This window comes from Macaca fascicularis, chromosome 14, assembly GCF_037993035.2.
Source record: "Macaca fascicularis isolate 582-1 chromosome 14, T2T-MFA8v1.1".
In the NCBI taxonomy this organism is placed as follows: Eukaryota; Metazoa; Chordata; class Mammalia; order Primates; family Cercopithecidae; genus Macaca; species Macaca fascicularis.
The window spans coordinates 30,274,748-30,296,761 of NC_088388.1; the positions used below are offsets into that span (position 1 = coordinate 30,274,748).

The 22,014-nt window shown below is 42.6% G+C and overlaps 1 protein-coding gene across 4 annotated transcripts in view; it reads left to right on the forward strand.

Annotated features, from left to right (window-relative positions):
• The window catches only part of SLC1A2 (solute carrier family 1 member 2), a 172,629-nt gene that overhangs the window by 110,150 nt on the left and 40,465 nt on the right, over positions 1-22,014 (forward strand). For all 4 annotated transcript variants that reach the window (XM_015434918.4, XM_015434917.4, XM_005578188.5 and 1 more), the window contains exons 4-7: positions 442-692; positions 6,876-7,044; positions 11,471-11,597; positions 20,906-21,139. In XM_015434918.4, the coding sequence (XP_015290404.1) occupies positions 442-692; positions 6,876-7,044; positions 11,471-11,597; positions 20,906-21,139 (781 nt within the window). The remainder of the gene's footprint in view (positions 1-441; positions 693-6,875; positions 7,045-11,470; positions 11,598-20,905; positions 21,140-22,014) is intronic.

A 22,014-nucleotide genomic window follows, 5' to 3' on the forward strand; every position in this document is an offset into this window, starting at 1 on the left:
CAAATATTCAGTCCAGTCGGCCCTGCATATCTGTGAGTCCCTCATGTGAGGATTGAAAATATTTGAGAAAAAAAACTAATAAAAAATACAAAATAATGCAAGTTTAAAAATATAGTATAACAATTATGTACATAGCATTTACATTGTATTAGGTATTGTAAATAATTTAGAGGTGGTTTAAAGTAGACAGGAGGATATGCATAGGTTATATACAAATATTACACCATTTTACAGAAGGGACTTGAGGACCTGCAGATTTTGGTATCTGTTGGGAGTACCAGAACCAATTCCCTCATCGATACTGAGGGAAGACTACAGTAGGGGATTTAATCAGCCATTAACACATTTGAGTAATATGAAGCCAATGTCATAGAAATGTAGACATAGGTCATTAGCACAAATGTAATAGAATTAATCCTTCTGCATTTCTTTTCAATCCAGGGTTGTCAGGCCTGGATGCTAAGGCTAGTGGCCGCTTGGGCACAAGAGCCATGGTGTATTACATGTCCACAACCATCATCGCCGCAGTGCTTGGGGTCATTCTGGTCTTGGCTATCCATCCAGGGAATCCCAAGCTCAAGAAGCAGCTGGGGCCTGGAAAGAAGAACGATGAAGTGTCCAGCCTGGATGCCTTCCTGGACCTTATTCGAAATCTCTTCCCTGAAAACCTTGTCCAAGCCTGCTTTCAACAGGTAATCCAGAGTTCAGATGTTCTCTCTTCTCCAGTTCTCTAAGTTATCAAGGCGATAACTTAAGAGTCTATTTTGCCAGGCGCGGTGGCTCAAGCCTGTAATCCCAGCACTTTGGGAGGCCGAGATGGGCGGATCATGAGGTCAGGAGATCGAGACCATCCTGGCTAACATGGTGAAACCCCGTCTCTACTAAAAAAATACAAAAAACTAGCCGGGCATGGTGGCGGGTGCCTGTAGTCCCAGCTACTTGGGAGGCTGAGGCAGGAGAATGGCATAAACCCAGGAGGCAGAGCTTGCAGTGAGCTGAGATCCGGCCACTGCACTCCAGCCTGGGTGATAGAGCGAGACTCCATCTCAAAAAAAAAAAAAAAAAAAAAAAAAAAGTCTATTTTAACAGATCAACTCTGGTAGAAATTTTCTTAATATGTAATTATCTCTGTCTAGGCCCAGGGATTCTATGAGGTGGTTTAGGGCAGGATCTTGGGATTGGAGTCTCCTGATTTTAACTTTTTTAAACCTCCTTTTTTTTTCCAGCTCACTTAATATCTTTTTGCTCTGGGATTGTCCTCCTTTTTTCTCTCTCTCTCTCCTTATATCTATCTCTTCCTTTCCTTTTTGTGCATGAGGCTGGGAAATGTGTCTTTGAGTCATCCATGGGCATATTTTCATTAGCCTTGCCCACAACCTTCTAGAGTACACAGGGGTTCTTAAACTTGGCAGTAAAGCCAAACCATCAATGGCACTTTTAAGAAAATACAAATACCGTACACAATCAGAATCTCCAAGGGATGAATCTGGAGCTTGGGTATTTTTTTAAATTGTGGAAGTAATACATGCAGATTATGAAAGATTTAGAAAGTATAGAAGTACATAAAGTAAAAGTTAGAAGCTTCTACTTTCCCTTCTCTAGAGCTACTTCTGTTGAGAATGTTGTTTCCTCCCCTATATTTTTCTTTTGCCACATATGCAAGTGTGCATAATCTTTAAAAGTGTTCAACCCTGGCCAGGCGTGGTGGCTCATGCCTATAATCCCAGCACTTTGGGAGGCCAAGGCAGGGGGATCATTTGAGGTTAGGATTTCAAAACCAGCCTGGCCAACGTGGTGAAACCCTATCTCTACCAAAAATGCAAAAATTAGCTGGGTGTGGTGGCATATGCCTGTTATCCCAGCTACTCAGGAGGCTGAGGCAAGAGAATTCCTTGAGCCTGGGAGGCAGAGGTTGCAGTGAACAGAGCCACTGCACTCCAGCCTGGGAGACAGAGTGGCATACTGTCTCAAAACAAACAAACAAACAAAACAAGAATTTAACCCAATGGTACTCCATTGTTCATAAAATGTTACATTTGACTTTTTCATTGAACAATGTTTTAAAGTCATCTCTTCTTTTTTCATGATTGCATAATATTTTTAAAGGATAAATTCCTAGAAGTAAAAATGCCCTGACAGGATTTTTATATTTTGAGTTTGCTGGCTGTTGCAAAATGGCACTACAAAAGTATGTAGCAGTGGGTACAGATTCCTTAGCAATGTACACTCTTGCCTGCTGCATACACGCCTATACATTTTTTTAAACTTGGGATTTTTTAAAAATAGGTGATTCTGCTGAGTGGAGCCACTGAGTTAGCTGAGTAGGCACCATCCACTACCCTGTTTTCTAGCCCCAAGGCCTGCTTAGGCTAGAACACACTCCACACACGCCAGTTCCCATGAACCTGCGTAGAAACTAAGCTAAAACCAAGCAGTCTCCTTCAGCCATTTCCAAGCACAGAAGAATGAGCTTAGGACACAGGTAGCTTAGAAGAAAAGTGTGTATTCCTAGCTGTCTCCAAAATGTAGTCCTTAACCATTGCTGAACCCAGATTACTCTGTTCCCTAGTTTCAGATACCATTTTAGTGGTACATGTAGCATGGACCTATATTAAAGGAAACCACTCCAGGCCAGGGAAGTTGGATGCAGAAATAAATAGAAATAAGCTGGAGGAGAAGGTGCTTACTGGGCTCCATCTGTATAGCATGTTTGCCCCTCAGCCAGCCTGCTCAGAAAGATGAATTGACTTGCTTTAGAGTGAGACACACAATTGGGTGCTGTCCATTCTTAACGTTTTGGAGAGAGTGTTCTGGGATCGCAGCTGCAGGAGGCTGAGCTGGTAGTAGACTGGGGGAGAGTGGAGCATGGGAGGGCCTGGGAAGGACAGATTTGGACTCAGTTCTGTGCCTGGTCATGCCATGCTCTGTGAAAACAGGAAGGCAGGACCAAGAAGCAGGCAGGCTCCTGGAGCTATTGCTCTGGTCTTGGAGTGAACTTTTGTGGAGCTGGCTACACTCACACTCGGTGAGCGTTACGGTGGATGGGCAGTCTTTGCATGCAGCTGCCCATGGCGAGAGGTGCTGTCTGCCACTCTGGAATAAAGACATGAGCCATTCCCTTCCCCATCCTGGCCCTGACCCCAACTTTCCTTTGCCAAAATTCATATGAGGACTGAGCCTTGGTCCCCCGGTAGGCTCAGGATCAAGGTCCCTTTGGGTTAGGACAACCTGAAGAAGAATGGTGTAGAATCCACCTCAGGGAGAGAATGGGAACAGATTCCTTAGGCCTGGGAGGAAGGCACTGAGGAGGACTTGAGACAGGAAACTCTTTTAAAGGGACATGGCATTTCCAGAGAGAAAGGGTGCATGAGAAACATCTGTGTCCATGAGTACAGCTAGAAGTGATTTAAAATAACCTGTCTTGAGTGGAGGAGGCTCCCTGACCAGAGTTAGAAACAGAGATGTAAAGAGAAAGATGAGCTCCCCCCAGAGAGGAGACTGCCTCCTCCCAGGTGACAGGGCCTGGTTTGCCCAAGTCAGGTCCCTGTGTCTTTGTGAGCAGGGAGGTCTCCTGCTTGCTATTTGGGGCTTACTCTGAACTAAAGTGAGATTTCCAAGAGAGTAACTGGCTGTAAGATATGGCCTTACAATATTAAACCCAGAATCACCTGTTTTTAAAATATCTCAAGTTTAAATTCTGAAGGAAAAGAGCATGGGTCCTTTTACTCTAGAAAATTCAATGATTTGTGTATGTTCACTCGGCCAATACTTGTGAGCAGGACGGGCTGCCAGGCTGTCTGCTTTGCACAAGGATGCCATGGGGGAGGAGAGAGATGAGGTCCCTGCCCCAAGGAGCTACTTACGTTAAAGGGGAGGGAGGTAGACCAAAATAAACATCAGGGAAACACAGAAGAGACTTAAACACTGAGACAGGTGTTCTCTGAGGGCTAGAGGCAGGATGATAGGCTGGTGGTAACTAGGGGAGATGTTTGAGCTGAGAGGATAGGGGATCAGAATGAGTTAGGCCTACAAAGAGCTGGGGAAAGATGCTTCTCAGTAGAGGCACCCATATGCAGAGGCTGAAAAGTACTTATAATGTTCAGAGAAGAAAAAGGAGGCTGTGTGAGGCCAGTGTTGGGGGTACAGAGACTGGAGGAAGGTGAACTCAGCTCAGGCATGACTTGGTGGGCCAGGGGAAGCTAAGGATACAGACAGGGCTATAGATAGCCACACTTATCTGTAGACTGTATGTAGACAAGAAGAAAGCTGAGTAGGTAAGTTTATGGTTTTGCAGGTTTTACAGTGAGACATGATGGTGGCTTAGGGTCGGGGAGACTGGAGTTGGCACCTGCTATGCTTTGGATGTCTGTCCCTTCCAAAATTCATGGTGAAATTTAGTTGCCATTTTAACAATATTGATAAGTGGACCCTTTGGGAGGTGATTAGGCCATGAGGTCTCTGCTCTCATGGATGGGATTAATGCTGCTATAAAAGAATGAGTTTGGCTCCTTTGTGCCTCTCTTTGCCTTTCTACCTTCTTCCATGTAATGATGCAGCAAGAAGACTCTTGCCCGATGATGATACCTTCATTGTGTACTTCCCAGTCTCCAGAATGGTGAAAAAATAAATTTCTGTTTATCATAAATTATCCAGTCTTAGGTATTCTGTCGTAGCAGCACAAAACAGACTAAAACAGCAAATACATGAAGTTGTGCAACCAAACAGGTTCTGTGAATCAGGAACTCAGGCAGAGAACTAGGCCTGTGTTCAATGTTCCTATCTCCTCAGCTTCAACTTACACTACTGGCCTGTGCTATTTGGAATCTGGATTTCTGGAGTCAAGCATAACTCATCTTGAATCCTGCCTCAGCAACTAACTAGCAAGCTGCCTTTGAGTCGAGGGGCTACTGTTGACCTAAGACATAATGGATGTAAAACAGGTAGCAGCTGGCCTCCTGCCCGATCCTGACAGCCACCATTCATTTAGATCCATGAGTATTTCTCTTTTAAACCAATTTAGGCTTCTTTAGCATTCTTAGGATAGGTTGACAGTTGACTTTGGTCCCCTTTTCTTTCCTGGGAGCATGACTCTGCTGTTCACAGAAGCTTCTCTTGTGATCCTTCCTGCATTCACTCTTCACACCAATGTTGCCCAGATGAAGGGGCCACATTGAGGGGAGAAGTGGGCTGCCTGTTCTTCCCTCACACAGCTGGCCCTAGGCTTCCTCTCTCCCTGCACGAGTACATGTGGCCAGGCTAGAACAGAGAGCACCCTCCTCTCCTCAGAGAACACTGACCTCCCTTCCCTTCCATTTGGGATAACTGGCAGTGCAGCTTTGCTTCCTATGGAGCCCAGCACAGTAGGATTGGATCCCTATAGCTTAACGTACAGCACAGCCTGTGGAAATAACTCAATGGAGGTGAGGTCATCTGAGTTGAAGCCCCAGTTCTGCCCATACCTCCATGACGTCCAACAAGTCACTTGACTTTCCCATGCATCTTCTTCCGTATCTATTCAGGGTTCAGCCATCTGTTACCTACTACATGCCGGCACTGACATTCTAGGATTCTGCATTGAGTTCTATTTTAATGCCCCTGGAGGTGGTGTTTTTTAGCCTCAGATGTGGATTTTTATAGCACTCTGCATGTAGGGTGCCTGGCACCTTTAAAAATAGGACCACTGCCATGGATGTCGAGGAATAGCGGGAGAGGTTCCTTGTGAGTCATCTGACAGAGACGCTTGGGGAACATTGAGCAAGGCTTGGCATCACTGCTCAGAAGGAGCGGCTGTCTTCCCACCTTGAATTTGGATCTGAAATATGAGCAAATGCTCCTGCCATGGTGGCTGCTGGCAGCTGGCACTCTTGGTGCCCAGATGGAGATTTCCAGCCGAGCCTGGCTCTAGAAGGAGCCCAAACTGAGGCAGCCTGTGATGCCCCTATCCAGTGGGGACCAGGTTGGGGGGAAAACAGGTGGATCATGAGTTGCTGATCTGACCCCTGCCAAGGCTTTCTATTCCTAACCAGACCCAGGGCCCATCACAACTGGAAGGACCATCACAACTGGAAGGACCATCTAACTAGGTCTCACAATTGGGAAGAGCATCCAAGTTAGATGTCTCATACTGTTTCTGAGCTACAATCATAGGAGTGAAAGAAAACATTTATCCCCCAAGTTTAAGACTGTGTCCTATTATTGACCATAGTACTTATAGTACATTTGCAAATTATTTTTATACATTCTATACTTATGAAATCGTGTCATTTGCAGCAACATGGATAAGACCGGAGGTCGTTATCTTAGGTGAAATAAGCCAGGCACAAAAAGACAAATATTGCATTTCTCATTTATATGTGGGAACTAAAATATTTGAACACATGGAAAAATAGTGGAAAAATAGATAACAGAGGCTAGGAAGGGTGAGTGTGGGGGAAAGGGAAAGGATGAAGAGAAGTAGCTTAAAGGGTACAAACATACAGAAAGATAGAAGGAATTCATTCAATGTTTGATAGCAGAGTTGGATGACTGTACTTAAAAAATGCATTGTACTCAGATGATAGACACCTTAAATGCCCTGATTTGATCATCACACATTGTATACATGTAAAAAATTTCTCATGTACCCCATAAATTTGCACAAATAAAAACTTCTGTAATTATCTGTGATTAGGACAATTGTATCTCACTGTGTATAATAAAACACTGCTTTGTAAATAGACATAGAAAATATTCTCCAGTTTTCATAACCTTGCTTTGGCATTTCTTAATTATTGTTAACCTGTTGGGAACCTTACAATATATGAGTAGCCAGGCTTTTTTTTTCACCTCTTAGGCCAAACCTCAACTTTATGCCTTTTTCCCCCTCACTCTGTTAGATTCAAACAGTGACAAAGAAAGTCCTGGTTGCACCACCGCCAGACGAGGAGGCCAACGCAACCAGCGCTGTTGTGTCTCTGTTGAACGAGACTGTGACCGAGGTGCCGGAGGAGACTAAGATGGTTATCAAGAAGGGCTTGGAGTTCAAGGACGGGATGAACGTCTTAGGTAGGCCAGCTGGTGGTCCGGGATTCTGCTTCCCTGTCTATGGCTGGGCTCTCCTGCACTCCTTTTTCAGAAAACTGATGACTCAGCTGTCCTCTAGGTGGAGCAGGTGGCTCTCTCTGGGGAGCAATTTGAGGGTCACTGGGACTGAGAGCTGAGCGATTTAAGGAAGAGGGAGAAGGGCAGAGGAGACCATGAGGGGACAGGGCAGCCAGAAGCTGGGTATCGGAAAAAAATAAGGGAGCTTACCATCAATGGGCACATTCCCTGACTCTCTGTGTGGTGTTAGAAAGTCACTTTCTCTGACTCTCTATGTTATTAAGTGACACATCCATTGCTTTCATTTCTTAAGCATTTTTTAAAAGCTGCCCCCATGTACTGGTGCTGTGCTAGGTGCGGAGGCTGGACCACCGCAGCTCTCATAGTCTGCAAACAAATGCAATGCTACCAGGACTGTGAAGTGTTGGAGTAGGTACCAAAGGAGCTTTACAGATTATCTTGTTTTACTTTCTGGGATCCCAGTGAGCTCTTTCTCCTAGCCTGGTGCCTTCTTAGCATGCTATCCTAGAGGTTTTTGGGGCTCTGCAGTTGGGCAGACCTGGGTTTGGATCCAGTATGGGCCACTTAACTGGTTATCTGACCCTGGGCAAGTTACTCCATTTCTCTGAGCCGCATTTGTAAAATGGAAATGGGATTGACATCTGTTTAGTAGATTATTGTGAGGATGAAATGTGATTGTGCATATAGGGCACAGTAGCTTATGCCATGTGCTCTCTCCATATGAGCTCTGATCATTATTCCAAGTGGGTGGAGAGCTGAGGAGTTCAGTAAGAAAATACCTCCATGAGGGACAGAGGTTTCTTACCATGTGAGCGGCTCTAGTCTGCCCAGTTTGCTCCCCTCCCACTCAGTGGGTCCACTCCCTTCCATAACCTCCATCCACCATTAGAATGGTGTCCCCTAGACAGGAAATAGGGGCGTTTGGCCAAAACCTGGGAGAAATGGTGAATCTGGATGGATGAAGTATGTTTATTTATCTAAGCACAATTTCTAAAGGTTTGGATGACAGCTGCTTAGAGATGAATGAGCTCAGTAGTCCTTTCACATTGTCATCTAAAAGATCGCATGGCCTGTCTCCTTAGTTGGGTTGTCAGATAAAATACAGAATGCCCAGATAAATTTGAATTTTCGATAAAAGGCAAATAGTTTTTTAGTGTGTGTCACAAATATTGCATGGGACATAAGAATACTAAAAAAAAAGTATTCATTACTTACCTGAAATTCAAAAAGTAATTGAGTGTCATGTTTGTTTGTTTGTTCCAAATTTGGTAAGCCTACTTCTTAGCTATCCAGAATGGTACAGAGAAAGAGGAGAGAGAGGGAGCAGAATTGCATAGTCACCAAGAAGCAGAAGCGGATCTTTTTTGTTTGGCCTGGCAGGAAGCAGGTTGGGTGAGTGAGAGTGAGTGAAGAGATGAATTGACTAGGTTGCTGGGCAATGGAAGATCAATAAACATTGTTTAACAACCAGTGGGAGGTGAGAGGTGGAAGAAGCGAGGAGAAGGAAGGAGAGTTCCTCTAGGGAGGTTTTGCAAATATCCCCAGCACCCACCACTGAGCAGCTCTTCTCCCTCACTGTCCAGCTATCTATGTCCCTTTTAGGACCTTCCTAACTCCCCCGTGGTCCTTTCTGGTGGGTCATAACTTAAAACACCCAACCCCCTTTTGTCAAAGTGTTCCTCAGTCTTCTCCATACTCTGGAGGAGTTTGAGGCCATGAACAATGGGGCCAGGGCTTTGGAGTGAATCATTCAAAGACTTTCCTGGTTGTTTCCAGAGTCTTGGTGGATTCTGGGAAGTCACAGGACCTTTGGCTCTACTGGGGAGTTTCAACACAACTCACTACTCTGTAACCCCAGCGGCCAAGTCCAAGAGGGTTTTGTTCAGATGGAACACCCCCGTTTCAGTGAGCAATTTCAATTAGGCAACGTTTACAGAGAAAAATTACAAGCTGAATATGGTTTCCATCCAAGTGCAGATCAAGGCTCTGGAAAGCCAAGGGAAGTTAAACTGTTGAGAAACTTCCCATTTACAAATCATGGCTGAAATAAGGTTCTTTCCATGGTCTTCTGAGGGTGGAGATAGTGGCTTTTTTTATTTTTTAGTTTTGCTGTCTTTCTGTTTTTTGTCTTTGGAAAGTCCCAAGGATTAAGCACTTGCAATAAGTGAAGATACAACCCCAGCTCTTGCCTCCCACTTCTTTAAGGAACCACTTCTCTCCTAAGAATCCTCCAGTAAAAATTCTGGGCTCCACCCTCTCCCAACTGCTTAAATCAACTCCAATTCTTCCTTTAAAAACCTATCTCTCGTAGGTATGGCCAGTTTCTGCTGACACTGAATGGAGCTTTTTTTTATTCTAGTTCTTTGGGACCTTGATACCTCAGGCATTTTTTTCTTAATTTCAAATGAAATTAACCAAGTAATATGAGCTATTCTCAACCAGAATATTCAGATTGACTCTCTCTCCCCGCCCACCTAGCAGACTCCTCTCCATGGGCTTGAGAGAAGGACTTGGGAATGGCTTGAAATTGACTTTGTACATTGCTGCAGGACTAGTTCCCTCTGTCCTGGATCTAATCTTCCCTAAGCCTTTGTCTTCCCAGGCCAATAACTCACTTATGAAGTCATTTGTCAAGCTTTCTAGCTGAGAGCAAAAAGAGGAGATACTAAATGTGAAGTATTAGCAACCCCAAGTGCAAGTAATGGATTCTTTTTGCTGAAGATAGAAAGGATCCAGCAAAGGGTAGTTAGACAATCTGGGTTGATATGTGTTTGGTGTAAAGAGGTTAATGGGTTAGATGGCTAGGGAAAGGGTAAAGTCAAAGGTTCAGAAAGAAGGAATTTCCTTCTAAGAGAATCAAATTATGATGCTAAAATTTACTGAGTATGGGTTAAGACTTTAAGCATAACTGGACACCATAGGAAACTGGATATAATAGGGAGGGACTGGAAATTAGGACTGCCGAATTGAGCAGGTTAGGTGTGGAGAAGAGGAAAGAGAAGATGGCTCGTACTTCAGAGTCAGAGAACAAGTCAGGTGGGCAAGCAAAGTCCTGTAGCCAAGGACATAGTAACATTGATTTATAGAACATGTAAGTAGTAAGAATTGAGACCTTAAGACTGTCAATACTAGATCAGGGGTCAGAGGTCAGGGAGCACATGGGGATTGGCAATTAGAAATCCAGATAGCCCCCAGGCACTACTGGAAACACCTGTAAGCCGCACAGTGTACCCCAGTCCCTGGATGCATTGGAGTGAGACTCCAGGCCTGAGCATGAAATACCAAGGGAGAGAATGGAAGGGACCAACAGGAGTGGTAGGAAGAGCAAAGCCAGGCCTAGCCTTGGAGGAACTAAAGTGTAGGGCAGATTCCCAGGACCTCAGGCATAGGGATGAGGTGAAACCAACACAGAAGTAAGACTCATGGTTGGGTATTGGAGTTGGTCCAAGACCTAGTGCAATGTGATGCTGACATGAAGAGGGCAGAGATGAAGCTCCTTAAATCCTTCCTGGGGTTAGGATTGACCCCAGAGGCTGATGTGAGGCTGGACTTAGATACAAGTCAAGAATGTCAAGTGAAGGAAGAAGAGAGTGGAGAGACTAGGAACTAGCAAAATCTGACAGTGAATCTATATTCTGTCTTTATGATCCTGAAAAAACAAATAAAATAAAAAATAAAGCATTCTAACCACTTCAGTCATGAAAAGAATTGTGACAAATTCATAAATAACAGATTACATTTTTTAAAAACTGGATAAAATGGAGTTTCAGATTTCTTATTGTTTTCCCTTTGATTTTTCAGTATTTTTTTCTCCCTGTCATTTTATGTATGTAGTAATAAAAAATAAATTTTACATTTAGGATTTTGTAAGAGTGAAACATACCAGCCATACATTGACTTGGGATAATACCAAAACAAACTAGATGTAACTCTAGCAAAGAATTTATTGGCTAATTGGTCTCTGCTATTCCAATATTGGCTCCAAAGTTTGCATGATAATCCCCAAGTCCCAACAAGCCTTTACTCGTTAATCTGTGTAATAATGGAATCTGCTTACACATGACTTCATAAGTGAGGGGAGGGAGAAGAGAGCACCTTTTAGTTCGGAATGAAAATGAATACATTTTTCTGAACCTAACACTGCTTACAGTTTAACTTGCTCATGTGGAAAATGTTCAAGAAATCCATAGTTATCCAGGGGAAAGTTACATTCAGTATGAAATATAATGGTTTTTTTCTTTTAATGTCTAATTCATAGGGTAACCAGCAGTGAGAACATGGCTCCATACATTTGGGAATGGTAAAGAATGAGGAGAAAAAATACATTCTTTGTAATTTGTCCTTCTGTGTAATGTGATTCACCCAACAGGTCTGATAGGGTTTTTTATTGCTTTTGGCATCGCTATGGGGAAGATGGGAGATCAGGCCAAGCTGATGGTGGATTTCTTCAACATTTTGAATGAGATTGTAATGAAGTTAGTGATCATGATCATGTGGTAAGTGGCCTTGTTCTTACTTCTTCTTAGCCGTGGGTTGAGAAAGCCTTGGGGTCCCCAGAGGATACTGGAGCTCTCCCTGCAGGAACAAGTTGGCATAGGCTGATCAAAGGTCTTTCCAGAAAGACTTTGAGAAAGGGATGAAAATATCTTTTTTGGAGCTTCCCCTAAAACAAGGGTAGACAAATTATGCCCCTTGGGCCAAATCTAGCCTACTGTCTCTTTTGTATGGCCAGCGAGTTGAGAATGGGTTGTATATTTTTATGTAACTGTCTTAGTTGGGTTGCTATAACAAAGTACCAAAGACTGGGTGGCTTAGAAACAACAGAAATTTCTTTCTTATGGTTCTGGTGGCTGGAAGTTCAAGATCAGGGTGCCAGTATGGTTGGGTCTGATAAGGGGCCTTTTCCAAGTTGCGGACCAACTTCTCATTGTACCCACAGTTAGAAAGATATTTATTTATTTTTATTTGAATTTTATTTCATTATAATTTTATTGAGACAGGGTCTCACCCTGTCACCCAGACTGGAATGCAGTGGTGTGATCATGGCTTACTACAGCCTCAACCTCCCTCACTGCAGCTCAAGTGATCCTCCCACCTCAGCCCCTCAAGTAGCTGGAACTACAGGTGCACACTACCATGCCCAGCTAGTTTTTGAAAATTTTTTGTAGAGACGAGGATTTCACTATATTACCCAGGCTGATCTCAAACTTCTGGGCTCAAGTGATCTTCCCACCTAGGCCTCCCAAAGTACTGGGATTATAGGCATGAGCCACCTCGCTCAGCATGAAAAGAGATTCAGAAAGCTCTCTGGGTCTCTTTTACACAGTCATTGTCTTTCCATCTGTTATAACAAAATACCTTAGACTGGGTAATTTATAAACAATAGGAATTTATTGCTCATCCTTCTGGAGGCTGACAAGTTCAAGATCAAGGTACTAGCAGATTTAGTATCTGTTGAGGGCCTATTCCTCGTAGTTGGCACCTTTGTGTGTGTCCTCACAGGAAGGGGAAAACAGGCTCCCTCAAGCATCTTTTATTAAGAGCACTAATTCCATTGAAGAGGGCAGAGCCCTCATCACCTAATCACCTCCCAGATGGTTCACCTCTTAACACCACTGCCCTGGGAGTTAAGTTTCAACATATAAATTTGGGGGACATATGAATTCAACATATGAATTGCAGTTTTTGCCATTACTTTCAATGGCAAAAACCACAATTACTTTTGCACCAACTTAATAATTAACTTGCCTAAGATTATTATAGCTAGGTAGAGGAAGAGCTATAGTTCATATTGGTATCAAAATCCTTGATACCTAAGCAGGTAGGTTTTTTGGTTTGAATCATCTAAACAATATTGTTTCCCCTTGATTTCACGTGTGTTTATAGTCAGTGACTCTGAAATCTAGGGGAGCCTAGGAGAGCACGAGGATCTACTCTCTCATCGTGGAAGCTCTGTCGTCTTCAATCGTAGGAAACTTTTGGTGTCCCATATCCATCAGACAGAAAGCTTTTTACTTGCATTTGTTTCAGATCCCTAGGATGGTCCTGTATGTCTGCCTAGAAAAAAATAAAACCACTCTTAGACCAAGTCATACCTGTGTTCTCTTTTCCATAGGAATTCTGGGTTACCTATTCCCCATCTTTGCATGTTCCAGGCTTACCCACTTTCTTTGCCAAACCTCTTCTGATCCTTTTCCACTTTTCTGTAGGTGCCTTTCATGGAAATTCCAGCTGCTTTTTCTCTTCTTCTTTTTCTTGTCTCCCACCCCACCTCACAAGGACAAAAATCTGTTCTTATTTTTTATCTCCACAGAACCAAACATGGTGATGTGCCTGTAGTCAATTGTTACTAAAACTTTAGGAATGAGTGGGATAGCTGAAAACGCCAAGATTTCAGATCAAGAAGATGTTCCTCACTATTTCATGAACCATATTTAGCAGACCTGGCTTGTTCAGATCATTGTTTTACAGTGCTTTTAAAACACAGAAAGGATGCTAATGAAATAACATGTTCTCTTTCATGATTGTACTGATCCTTTAGCTTCTCAGGCAATGCTGGATTTCTGGATATTTCTTTTGTATGAAGATTTGGTAATATGATGGTGGTGTAAAACATATATATACATACACACACACACACACACACACACACACACACACACACACACACACATATATATATATATAGAGAGAGAGAGAGACGGAGAGAGACAGAGAGAGAGAGAGAGACAAAATCTTGCCCTGTCGCCAGGCTGGAGTGCAATGGTGCGATCTCAGCTCACTGCAACCTCCGCCTCCCGGGTTCAAGTGATTCTGCAGCCTCAGCCTTCCAAGTAGCTGGGATTACAGGTGCACACCACCATGCCCGGCTAGTTTTGTTAATCTTTAGTAGAGACAGGGTTTCGCCATGTTGGCCAGGCTGGTCTCGAACTCCTGACCCTATGATCCGCCCACCTTGGCCTCCCAAAGTGCTGGGATTACAGGCGTGAGCCACCTCTCCCAGAGGTAAAATGTATTTTTTAAGTCCTTCAGATTCATCTGAGTCTGTTGAGAGTTTAGTACATAATACACAATGCAGAATAAGTCTCTTGCTTAAACATTAGGATTTTCCATTGTTTCCTAGAATTTCTAGCAGATTATGCATCTTTACTCCAAATATGCAGCCCATATTTCTGTAATATGATGCCAATAACATGGACAATGTGTGTGTCCTTCCTACGTCCATACCAATGTGATTTCCACTAAACCCTTGCAGGAAAGGGAATCTTCTAGGACATCAGATGAGTCAGTGGGATGAAGTGTAGCCTCCCTCCTCCCCAGAGATGGAGGGTGGTGGTATGAATTAAGAAGTTTCCCATTCATTGAAACCAGAACTCCTAAATACTTAGTATCATCTTGGGAGGTAAAAAGTGGTTGTGAGGCAGGAGTAAGACCCTAGAATGATTTCTGACAGCTGTTTGGTTACTTCATCTAGGCTCATAGTCAGGACGATGTCACGTGACATGAGATGCCAATTCTACACATTTCTTTAATTCTTTCACTGCCTCAGCATCAGTATTTGCTAATGATGTGTGTAAAAAGGTTCTGGATAAAACAGTCAACTACTATTTAACTGACCCCTCAAAGCTTAAAAAATCAGAATTCTTTTGTATTCTTTTCTATGTAGCAGTTATAATAGTAATAATAACAAAATGTAACATTGAAAATATTATAATAATTGTTTTTGTTATTAAATTATAAATTAGAATTACTAACTTCTTGCTATATGCTCAGTACTATTTCAGTTATAGTACATGTACTAACCCATTTATTACTGAGGAAACAATTATTATTAAATAACTTAAATTTACCAAATTCCTGCTAAATACTTAATATTACTCCAATTATTTTACATGCATTAGCTCATTTATTCTTCACAATAGTACTGAACACAAAAATACGTGCTTTTGTTAACCCATTTACCAAATGAGAAAACTCAGCACAGAGGGCGACTTGCCCAGTATTATGGAGCTGTACAGAAGTAACACCTATGTCAATTTCTTTTTTACTTCAGACTGGATTGAATCCAGGATCCTCCTATTGCAAGCTGTGTGACTTCAGGCAAGTTAGACACATTCTAAGCCCCGATATTCTGATCTGTAAAATGGGATGATTCTAGAATCCATGCCATAGGTTGCTGTGAGAACTAAGACTGTGACCAACAGTCGTGAAGCACCTTTTTGGTGCTGGGAACTGTCTAAGCACTTTACATGGATTAGTGTTATAGTAATAGCTGTTTGCTGTTACCAATATTATCATCAATTCAATCCATATCCTTTGTATCTCTGTGTTTATGAATTCTTTTTTTTTTTTTTTTTTTTTTTTTTTTTTTTTTTTTTTTTTGAGACGGAGTCTCGCTCTGTCGCCCAGCCCAGGCTGGAGTGCAGTGGCGCGATCTCGGCTCACTGCAAGCTCCGCCTCCCGGGTTCACGCCATTCTCCTGCCTCAGCCTCCCGAGTAGCTGGGACTACAGGCGCCCACAACCGCGCCCGGCTAATTTTTTGTATTTTTAGTAGAGACGAGGTTTCACTGTGGTCTCGATCTCCTGACCTTGTGATCCGCCCGCCTCGGCCTCCCAAAGTGCTGGGATTACAGGCGTGAGCCACCGCGCCCGGCCTATGAATTCTTTAAGAAACCTGAAAACCCCTTAATTTTTGTATGATTTTCATATCCTCATTTTCTTATGAGGTTATTTAAAACTTTTTTTTTCAAAATTTGAAAAACTTAAACAGAAAGTAAAATGTTTCATAATCTTACCCCTATAAAAACATAAGTGAGAAGTAAAATCTCTGCCTACTCTTCCAATTCCTTCTTCCAATAAACCACCATCCATCCACACTGTTAAAGAAAAAACTATTCAATGACACTTGTTAAAGCAGAGTAAGGCAGATTTTATTCAGGATCGTTGCAATGAGCACAGGGACCACAGCAATGGGATTTTGGAGTGGGGGAGAGAGATTGGGCTCACTTGCAAGTACACATGGGCAAGTGGGAATTTATAGGCATGGAGAAAGGTGGGGGCAGTGGATGGTCTGGGGTAAGGAGTATTTTGGCTAAACCAACCCCACAGGATTCTAGCTGAAGGCCACAGGGTGACCAGACATCATCCGGGGGAGGATGAAGAACCTGATCAGATTTGAGGGTGATCAGATTTTGAGGACGGAGGTTCTTGCTAACCTGACTTAGACGAGTGTTTTGCTAAACCGGATTTTATAAGGTTTAGCAAAGAGCCCAGAAGAGGCCAGAAGAAGGTTCCGAAGCCTAACTAAAATTTGGTCAAACAAAGAATCTTTGTCAATCCATCTATTTTTTTTTTCATTCAATAAATATTCTATTCTGTGCAGGCAATGATTTTAGGTACTGGTGATACAATGTTGAATAAGACAGAGAAATGTTCCGGCCCTCGTGGGGCTTACATCCTAGGGAAGGGAGAGAGGGAAAGCCAAAAGGGAGCAAATGGGAGCAGATTGTCTTTGTAGCACTTATTACTAATTCCAATAGTCATAAGTGCCGTGCAATAGCGAGAGATAGTGATGGTGTAAAAGTGTTGGGCCACATGGTGCTGTCTGGGAAGTTGACCTTTAATGAAGAGCTGCAGAGTGAGCCAAGCAACCTAGTAAAGAACTGAGGGGAGAATGTTCCGGGGGAAGAAGTGGCAGGGAAAGGCTTTTGAGGATCAGAACAAAGGTCTAGAGAAGCTGCAGTGTGGTTGGTGAAAGGGGACAGAAGGAGGTGCAGTTGGAGAGGTAGGCAGTAGGCAGATCCTCCAGGGTCCTGCAGGCCACCTTGATGGGTTGGAATTTCATTTACTTGCAAAAGGAAGTCCCTTAATCATAAGCCTAGAGGCTGTACAAACTGTTTTTCACTCTGTCTTGATGAAAAGTTCTAATCACAAATGGTAACTTTGAACAAGAATCACTCTTTGGGTAGCTGGAACACGTATCCCTAAATGGATTGGGAAAGATGAAGATTTGTAATACTTTCTGAGCGTGGACAGCACCTTTCAGCTACTCTTGGAATGTGTGTTTAGCTCTATTGACAAGCTATTGGAAATATGTGGGACAGCACCAGAGGGGCTTCACAGCAGGACTGAGAAAGTCCCTCAGCTTACCTCCTTTCCCATCATCAGTGTCTGCCCCATCATCTGTCCCAGGCCTGTAAGTCCCAAATGAATTATTCCAGTGGGTTAAGACCTCAAAGATGCTGAAGAAATTGGAGCTAAGGTAAATGGTTTCCAAAAGGTCACCAAGTAATATCTGCATTTCATCAGTTGCAGTTAAGATTTTTGTTTCTCGAAATACTGGTTTTCAAACAGATCAGCATTACCTGGGGAGCTTGTTTAAAATATAAATGCCCCAAGGCCAGCTTCAGGACATTCTGACTCTGTAGGTGTGTGGTAAGCCCAGGGAATCGCATTGTTAACAGGAAGCCGGTGGTTTCTGACACCCGGACACCGACTGAATTCTAGGTAACTTGCCTGCTGTAGATGAGTGTGTTTGTGGAGTCCTGCGAGGGGCATCTTGGTGGGACCCTTAGGCTGGCAAGGGCTTTGAGACAAAGTAGGTGGAGGCTAGAATGGATACAGCAGTAAGAAAAAGACTCCACAGGCCAGTCCTGGATGAATCTGTGGCCCTGAAAACAGAGAACAAGAACAGCCTAAGAGCAGCATGGGAGCCATTCCCTCTCCCCAGCTCTCTAGCCGTGTCCCTCTCATTTGGAAACTGGACCAACAATCACAGGGCATTATTTGGCTTCAGAACTCTCCGTGCAGCCCTCAGCCTCTTTATGCACTTTGGTTTGTGGTTTTGATTGCTGGCTTCATCTCAGAAGATTTGAGTGGTGGCCTTGGGTGCTGGCCATTTGCCCATCCTTTTCCATGGCATATTATTTTCAATTAGGTAATTCATTGACATGGAAACCCAGGAACCCAGAAGCCCCAGTTTTGGAGTGAAGGCCTGAGTTGTTTGTTTTAAAAATGGGCGCAGTTGGTTGGCCACACCTGTAATCCTAGTGCTCTAGGAGGCTGAGGCGGGAGGATTGCTTGAGGCTAGGAATTTGCGACCTGCTGAGCAAAATAGTGAGATCTCCTACAAAAATAAAAGTAAACAAAAATTAGCTGAGAATGGTGGCATACACCTGTAGTCCTAGCTACTCAGGAGGCTGAGGTGGGAGGATTGCTTCAGCCCAGGAGGTCGAGGTTACAGCAAGCAATGATTGTGCCACTGAGCTCCAGCCTAGCTAACAGAGCAATACTCTGTCTCAAAATATAAAAAATAAAAAATAAATAAAATAAAAATAGGCACAAGAAAGTAACGGCCCTGAAAGACTTCATAGAACAAAGATTCTTACCTTCTTCTACTTAATGCTCATACTATTCCCAGAGATCAAGGTGTTTGGATTAGCAAGGGCTTCTGCTTGCTAACACTTCACTTTCTGGCCTTTAACACTCTCCATTTACAATGGGAGCTCATGCTTTTCCCAGCTGGCTAAGTGTCCCAGAGGTAAACTGTTACCTCTCTCTAGTCCATCTGTCAGTGGCCCAAATACATTCTCCAGGAGACTCTATAGCTAGTCTTTTTTTGGCAAAGAGCCTTGAAAGCATTTTCTCTCCATTCTACAAATTGCTTGTCCCAGGAGAGAAGGAAAATTGAATGGCACCCAAAACAGCTTATAGTAGTGTTTTTCTGGACAGCTTTCAAGGGTGCTTGGTGCTTGGGAAAGAACTGATCTCTTGGTTTATGAAGATAAATACTTTTTTGCTTTATAGGAAGGTTCATTCTGCTTATTTACAGTCTCAGTGAATGAAGTGCTGGTCCCCGAGACTACCTTGATAATTTATGAGATGTTGTGACTATGGACACACCAGCAGAATATAAAACGGTGGGAGAGCTCAGGGTTTAATGACATGAGTACAGGTTTGTCTCAGACTCCCTAATGTCTAGGGAAGCAGTCCTCAGACTTGACCAGCCTGGACCCCACAGAAAGGAGAAGTAGGAGCTTCAGGCTAGATTCTCATATGGGAAGAGAACAGCTATGCTAATGTTTAATAGTGTCAGTTACAAATCAGTTCCTTCAAGATTAGGTTCCTCTTGAGAGAATATGTTGCTATAAAATCATCTTGCAATTGGGTATCCCATGAGATGTTCTAGAAAGCATCACTAACTCAGGCTTAATAAGCATGAGTGGTGGGAGGACATGGGGTACATGTGTGAAAACAGAACCCACGAGGAATTCCTTTGTCAGGACTCAGAGAATTAATGGTACTGACAGAGATGCGAGAGGGCTTTTTTGCAGCACACACACATGCATGCTCAAAAATTTAATCCCCACAGCATCTCCATGAGGTTGGAGTTAGCTGCTCTGAGCCTTGACATCCATATCTGTAAAATGGGAATAAGCCACTAACCATGGTCACATATTAATAGCTAATAAGTGGCGAGATGAGCTCCATGTCTTACGTAGTATTCATATATATGTGTCTCATCTACTTTTCACATTTTTTCTTTAATTCAGGAAAGTGTTTGCTCCAGGCACAATTACAAGTCTCTATAGATCTTATAATTACAGCAGCCTTTCCTGACTCCCTGACCCCTGCTGGAAGCCTTATCTAGGGACTTCATTTTCCCCATAGTCTTTCTCTCAAGTATATTCATAATTTGTATTAAGGTAGCAACCTTCCCACAAATATTTTCATATCAGCCAGAAACTGTCACAGGCTGAACAAATTCATGCCCTAGCAACATCATTCTGGATACTAAAGAATTTTACCAAATATGGGAAGAATATATTCAGGTTGAGAGACAAAACAGCTTTCCCAAGAGTGAGGACCAAAGTAGTTTCCAAACTCTCTATAAAGTAATAAGGTAGAACTATAACATCAGTTTATATAGGATAAATTTGGCATATGGTGAATTGCTTATTGTTCACTAAAGAGAAGTGGTTTGTCTTGGTTGGGAAAATCCCCCAGTTGGGAGTTTCAGAGACCTGAGATTGTTCTCTTATTTCCTGGTTTCCTGGTCTTGGGCTGATTATTTAGCTTTTCTTAACCTCAGTTTCTTTATTTGCCACGTAGCAATAATGACACCTAGATTTTCGGGTTGTGGTAAGCATGAAGTGAGGGAATGAGTGTGCAGCTCTCACCATAGTGCTTAAAACAAAATGAAAGTAGTTAGCATTATTGTTAGAGTAAGTATGGAAAAACTACTTTCAGACTTGGAAGTCGTAAAACCACTTTTCTCTAAATGTACATTTTGGCCCAGATGGTTTCCTTGTTCTTTCTCTTTCTCTCTCATTTTAATATATTCCCTATCTTCCAAGGTAAAAACAATGCAAATTTACAAATTCCAGTTTATGGTTTTCTAAAAAGCTCAAATTCCCAAATTTCTAGGAAGGAACTGAGGAACACAAATCAAACAAGATTCCCAGAAACACGCCTGAGTCTCTCAACTTGGAACTTGATGGTAAAGCTAAAAGATGGTAATGCATGTCTCTCCTTTATCCCTAAAACTCACCTTAAGCGACAAAATTTGCCTTTGGACTTTTCATCAGAGCAGGCACCACCAGATCCACAAAACAGATTTTGATTAAGGGAGTTGGTCCAAAATAAAAAATCACATCAATGGAATGTCATGACCTTTTCTCAGCAAAAGTCTTTTTTTGTACAGAAGAGCCATGTGTTTTCCTCAGGGTGCAGTACAGAGGAGGCCCAGGTTCTGAATGCCATAATGATCTCTTCAATGCTGTTTTTCCCTTTTGTGTTTTTCAGGTACTCTCCCCTGGGTATCGCCTGCCTGATCTGTGGGAAGATCATTGCAATCAAGGACTTAGAAGTGGTTGCTAGGCAACTGGGGATGTACATGGTAACAGTGATCATAGGCCTCATCATCCACGGGGGCATCTTTCTCCCCTTGATTTACTTTGTAGTGACCAGGAAAAACCCCTTCTCCTTTTTTGCTGGCATTTTCCAAGCTTGGATCACTGCCCTGGGCACCGCTTCCAGGTAGAGAACAAAAGAAATCACCTTTCTCTTTGCTCACTCTTCTTTTTTTTTTTTTCTCCTCTTTTTGTTGTTGTTGTTGTTTATTATACTTTAAGTTCTAGGGTACTTTTTTTTCTTTTCTTTTCTTTTTTTTCCTTTTTTTTTCTTTCTTTCTTCTCTTTCTTTCTTTGTTCACTCTTTTGCCCTCTTTGCCATTTCTCATTTCTCAAAACCCTCCCATCACAAAGTTCAATAAGAACACTTGGCACACATTACTAAGATCTTTTGGAAAAGGCGAATGCTTTGAATTTTTGTCTCCTTCTAGGAACTTCTGAGCCTTCTGGTGAACATTTTTGCTGGTTTGCAACTATATTGGAAATATGATCTCACATTAAATTTTTCAGATAAATGCATGCTATTTGTTTGCATGCCTAATTTGCCACTTGTATCATTAGTTTTGTTTTAGATGTTTTCTAAAGGAAGTTTAACACGATGTTTTTCAATTAACATTTCACCTGTGATTTGGAAAATGCTATCACAAAATATTACTCTTTGAAGATTTTGGTAAATAAATTTTCAAAAGTAGAAGAAGCAGCTTTTACAAAGTAAATGGTATGTTAGGTGAGACTTTTTCTAACAAACAAAGCTCAGCCAAATCTTTGACCTCGACATGAACCTCTAATGGATTATTCTTCCCCAGAGTTAACTTGGCATTGATGAAGAATCAGTTCCCCCTTTATTACCTAGTTCCAGTGCCTAGAAAGCCAAAGAGGACCCCAGAGATATGCAGAGAAAAATCAGTTTTTGGACTATCATCTTGGACTGAATGTAACAAAAACAACCCAAAAAATGAACAAGAAGAAATACATAAGAAATGCCTTACAATTGGGCTGGGC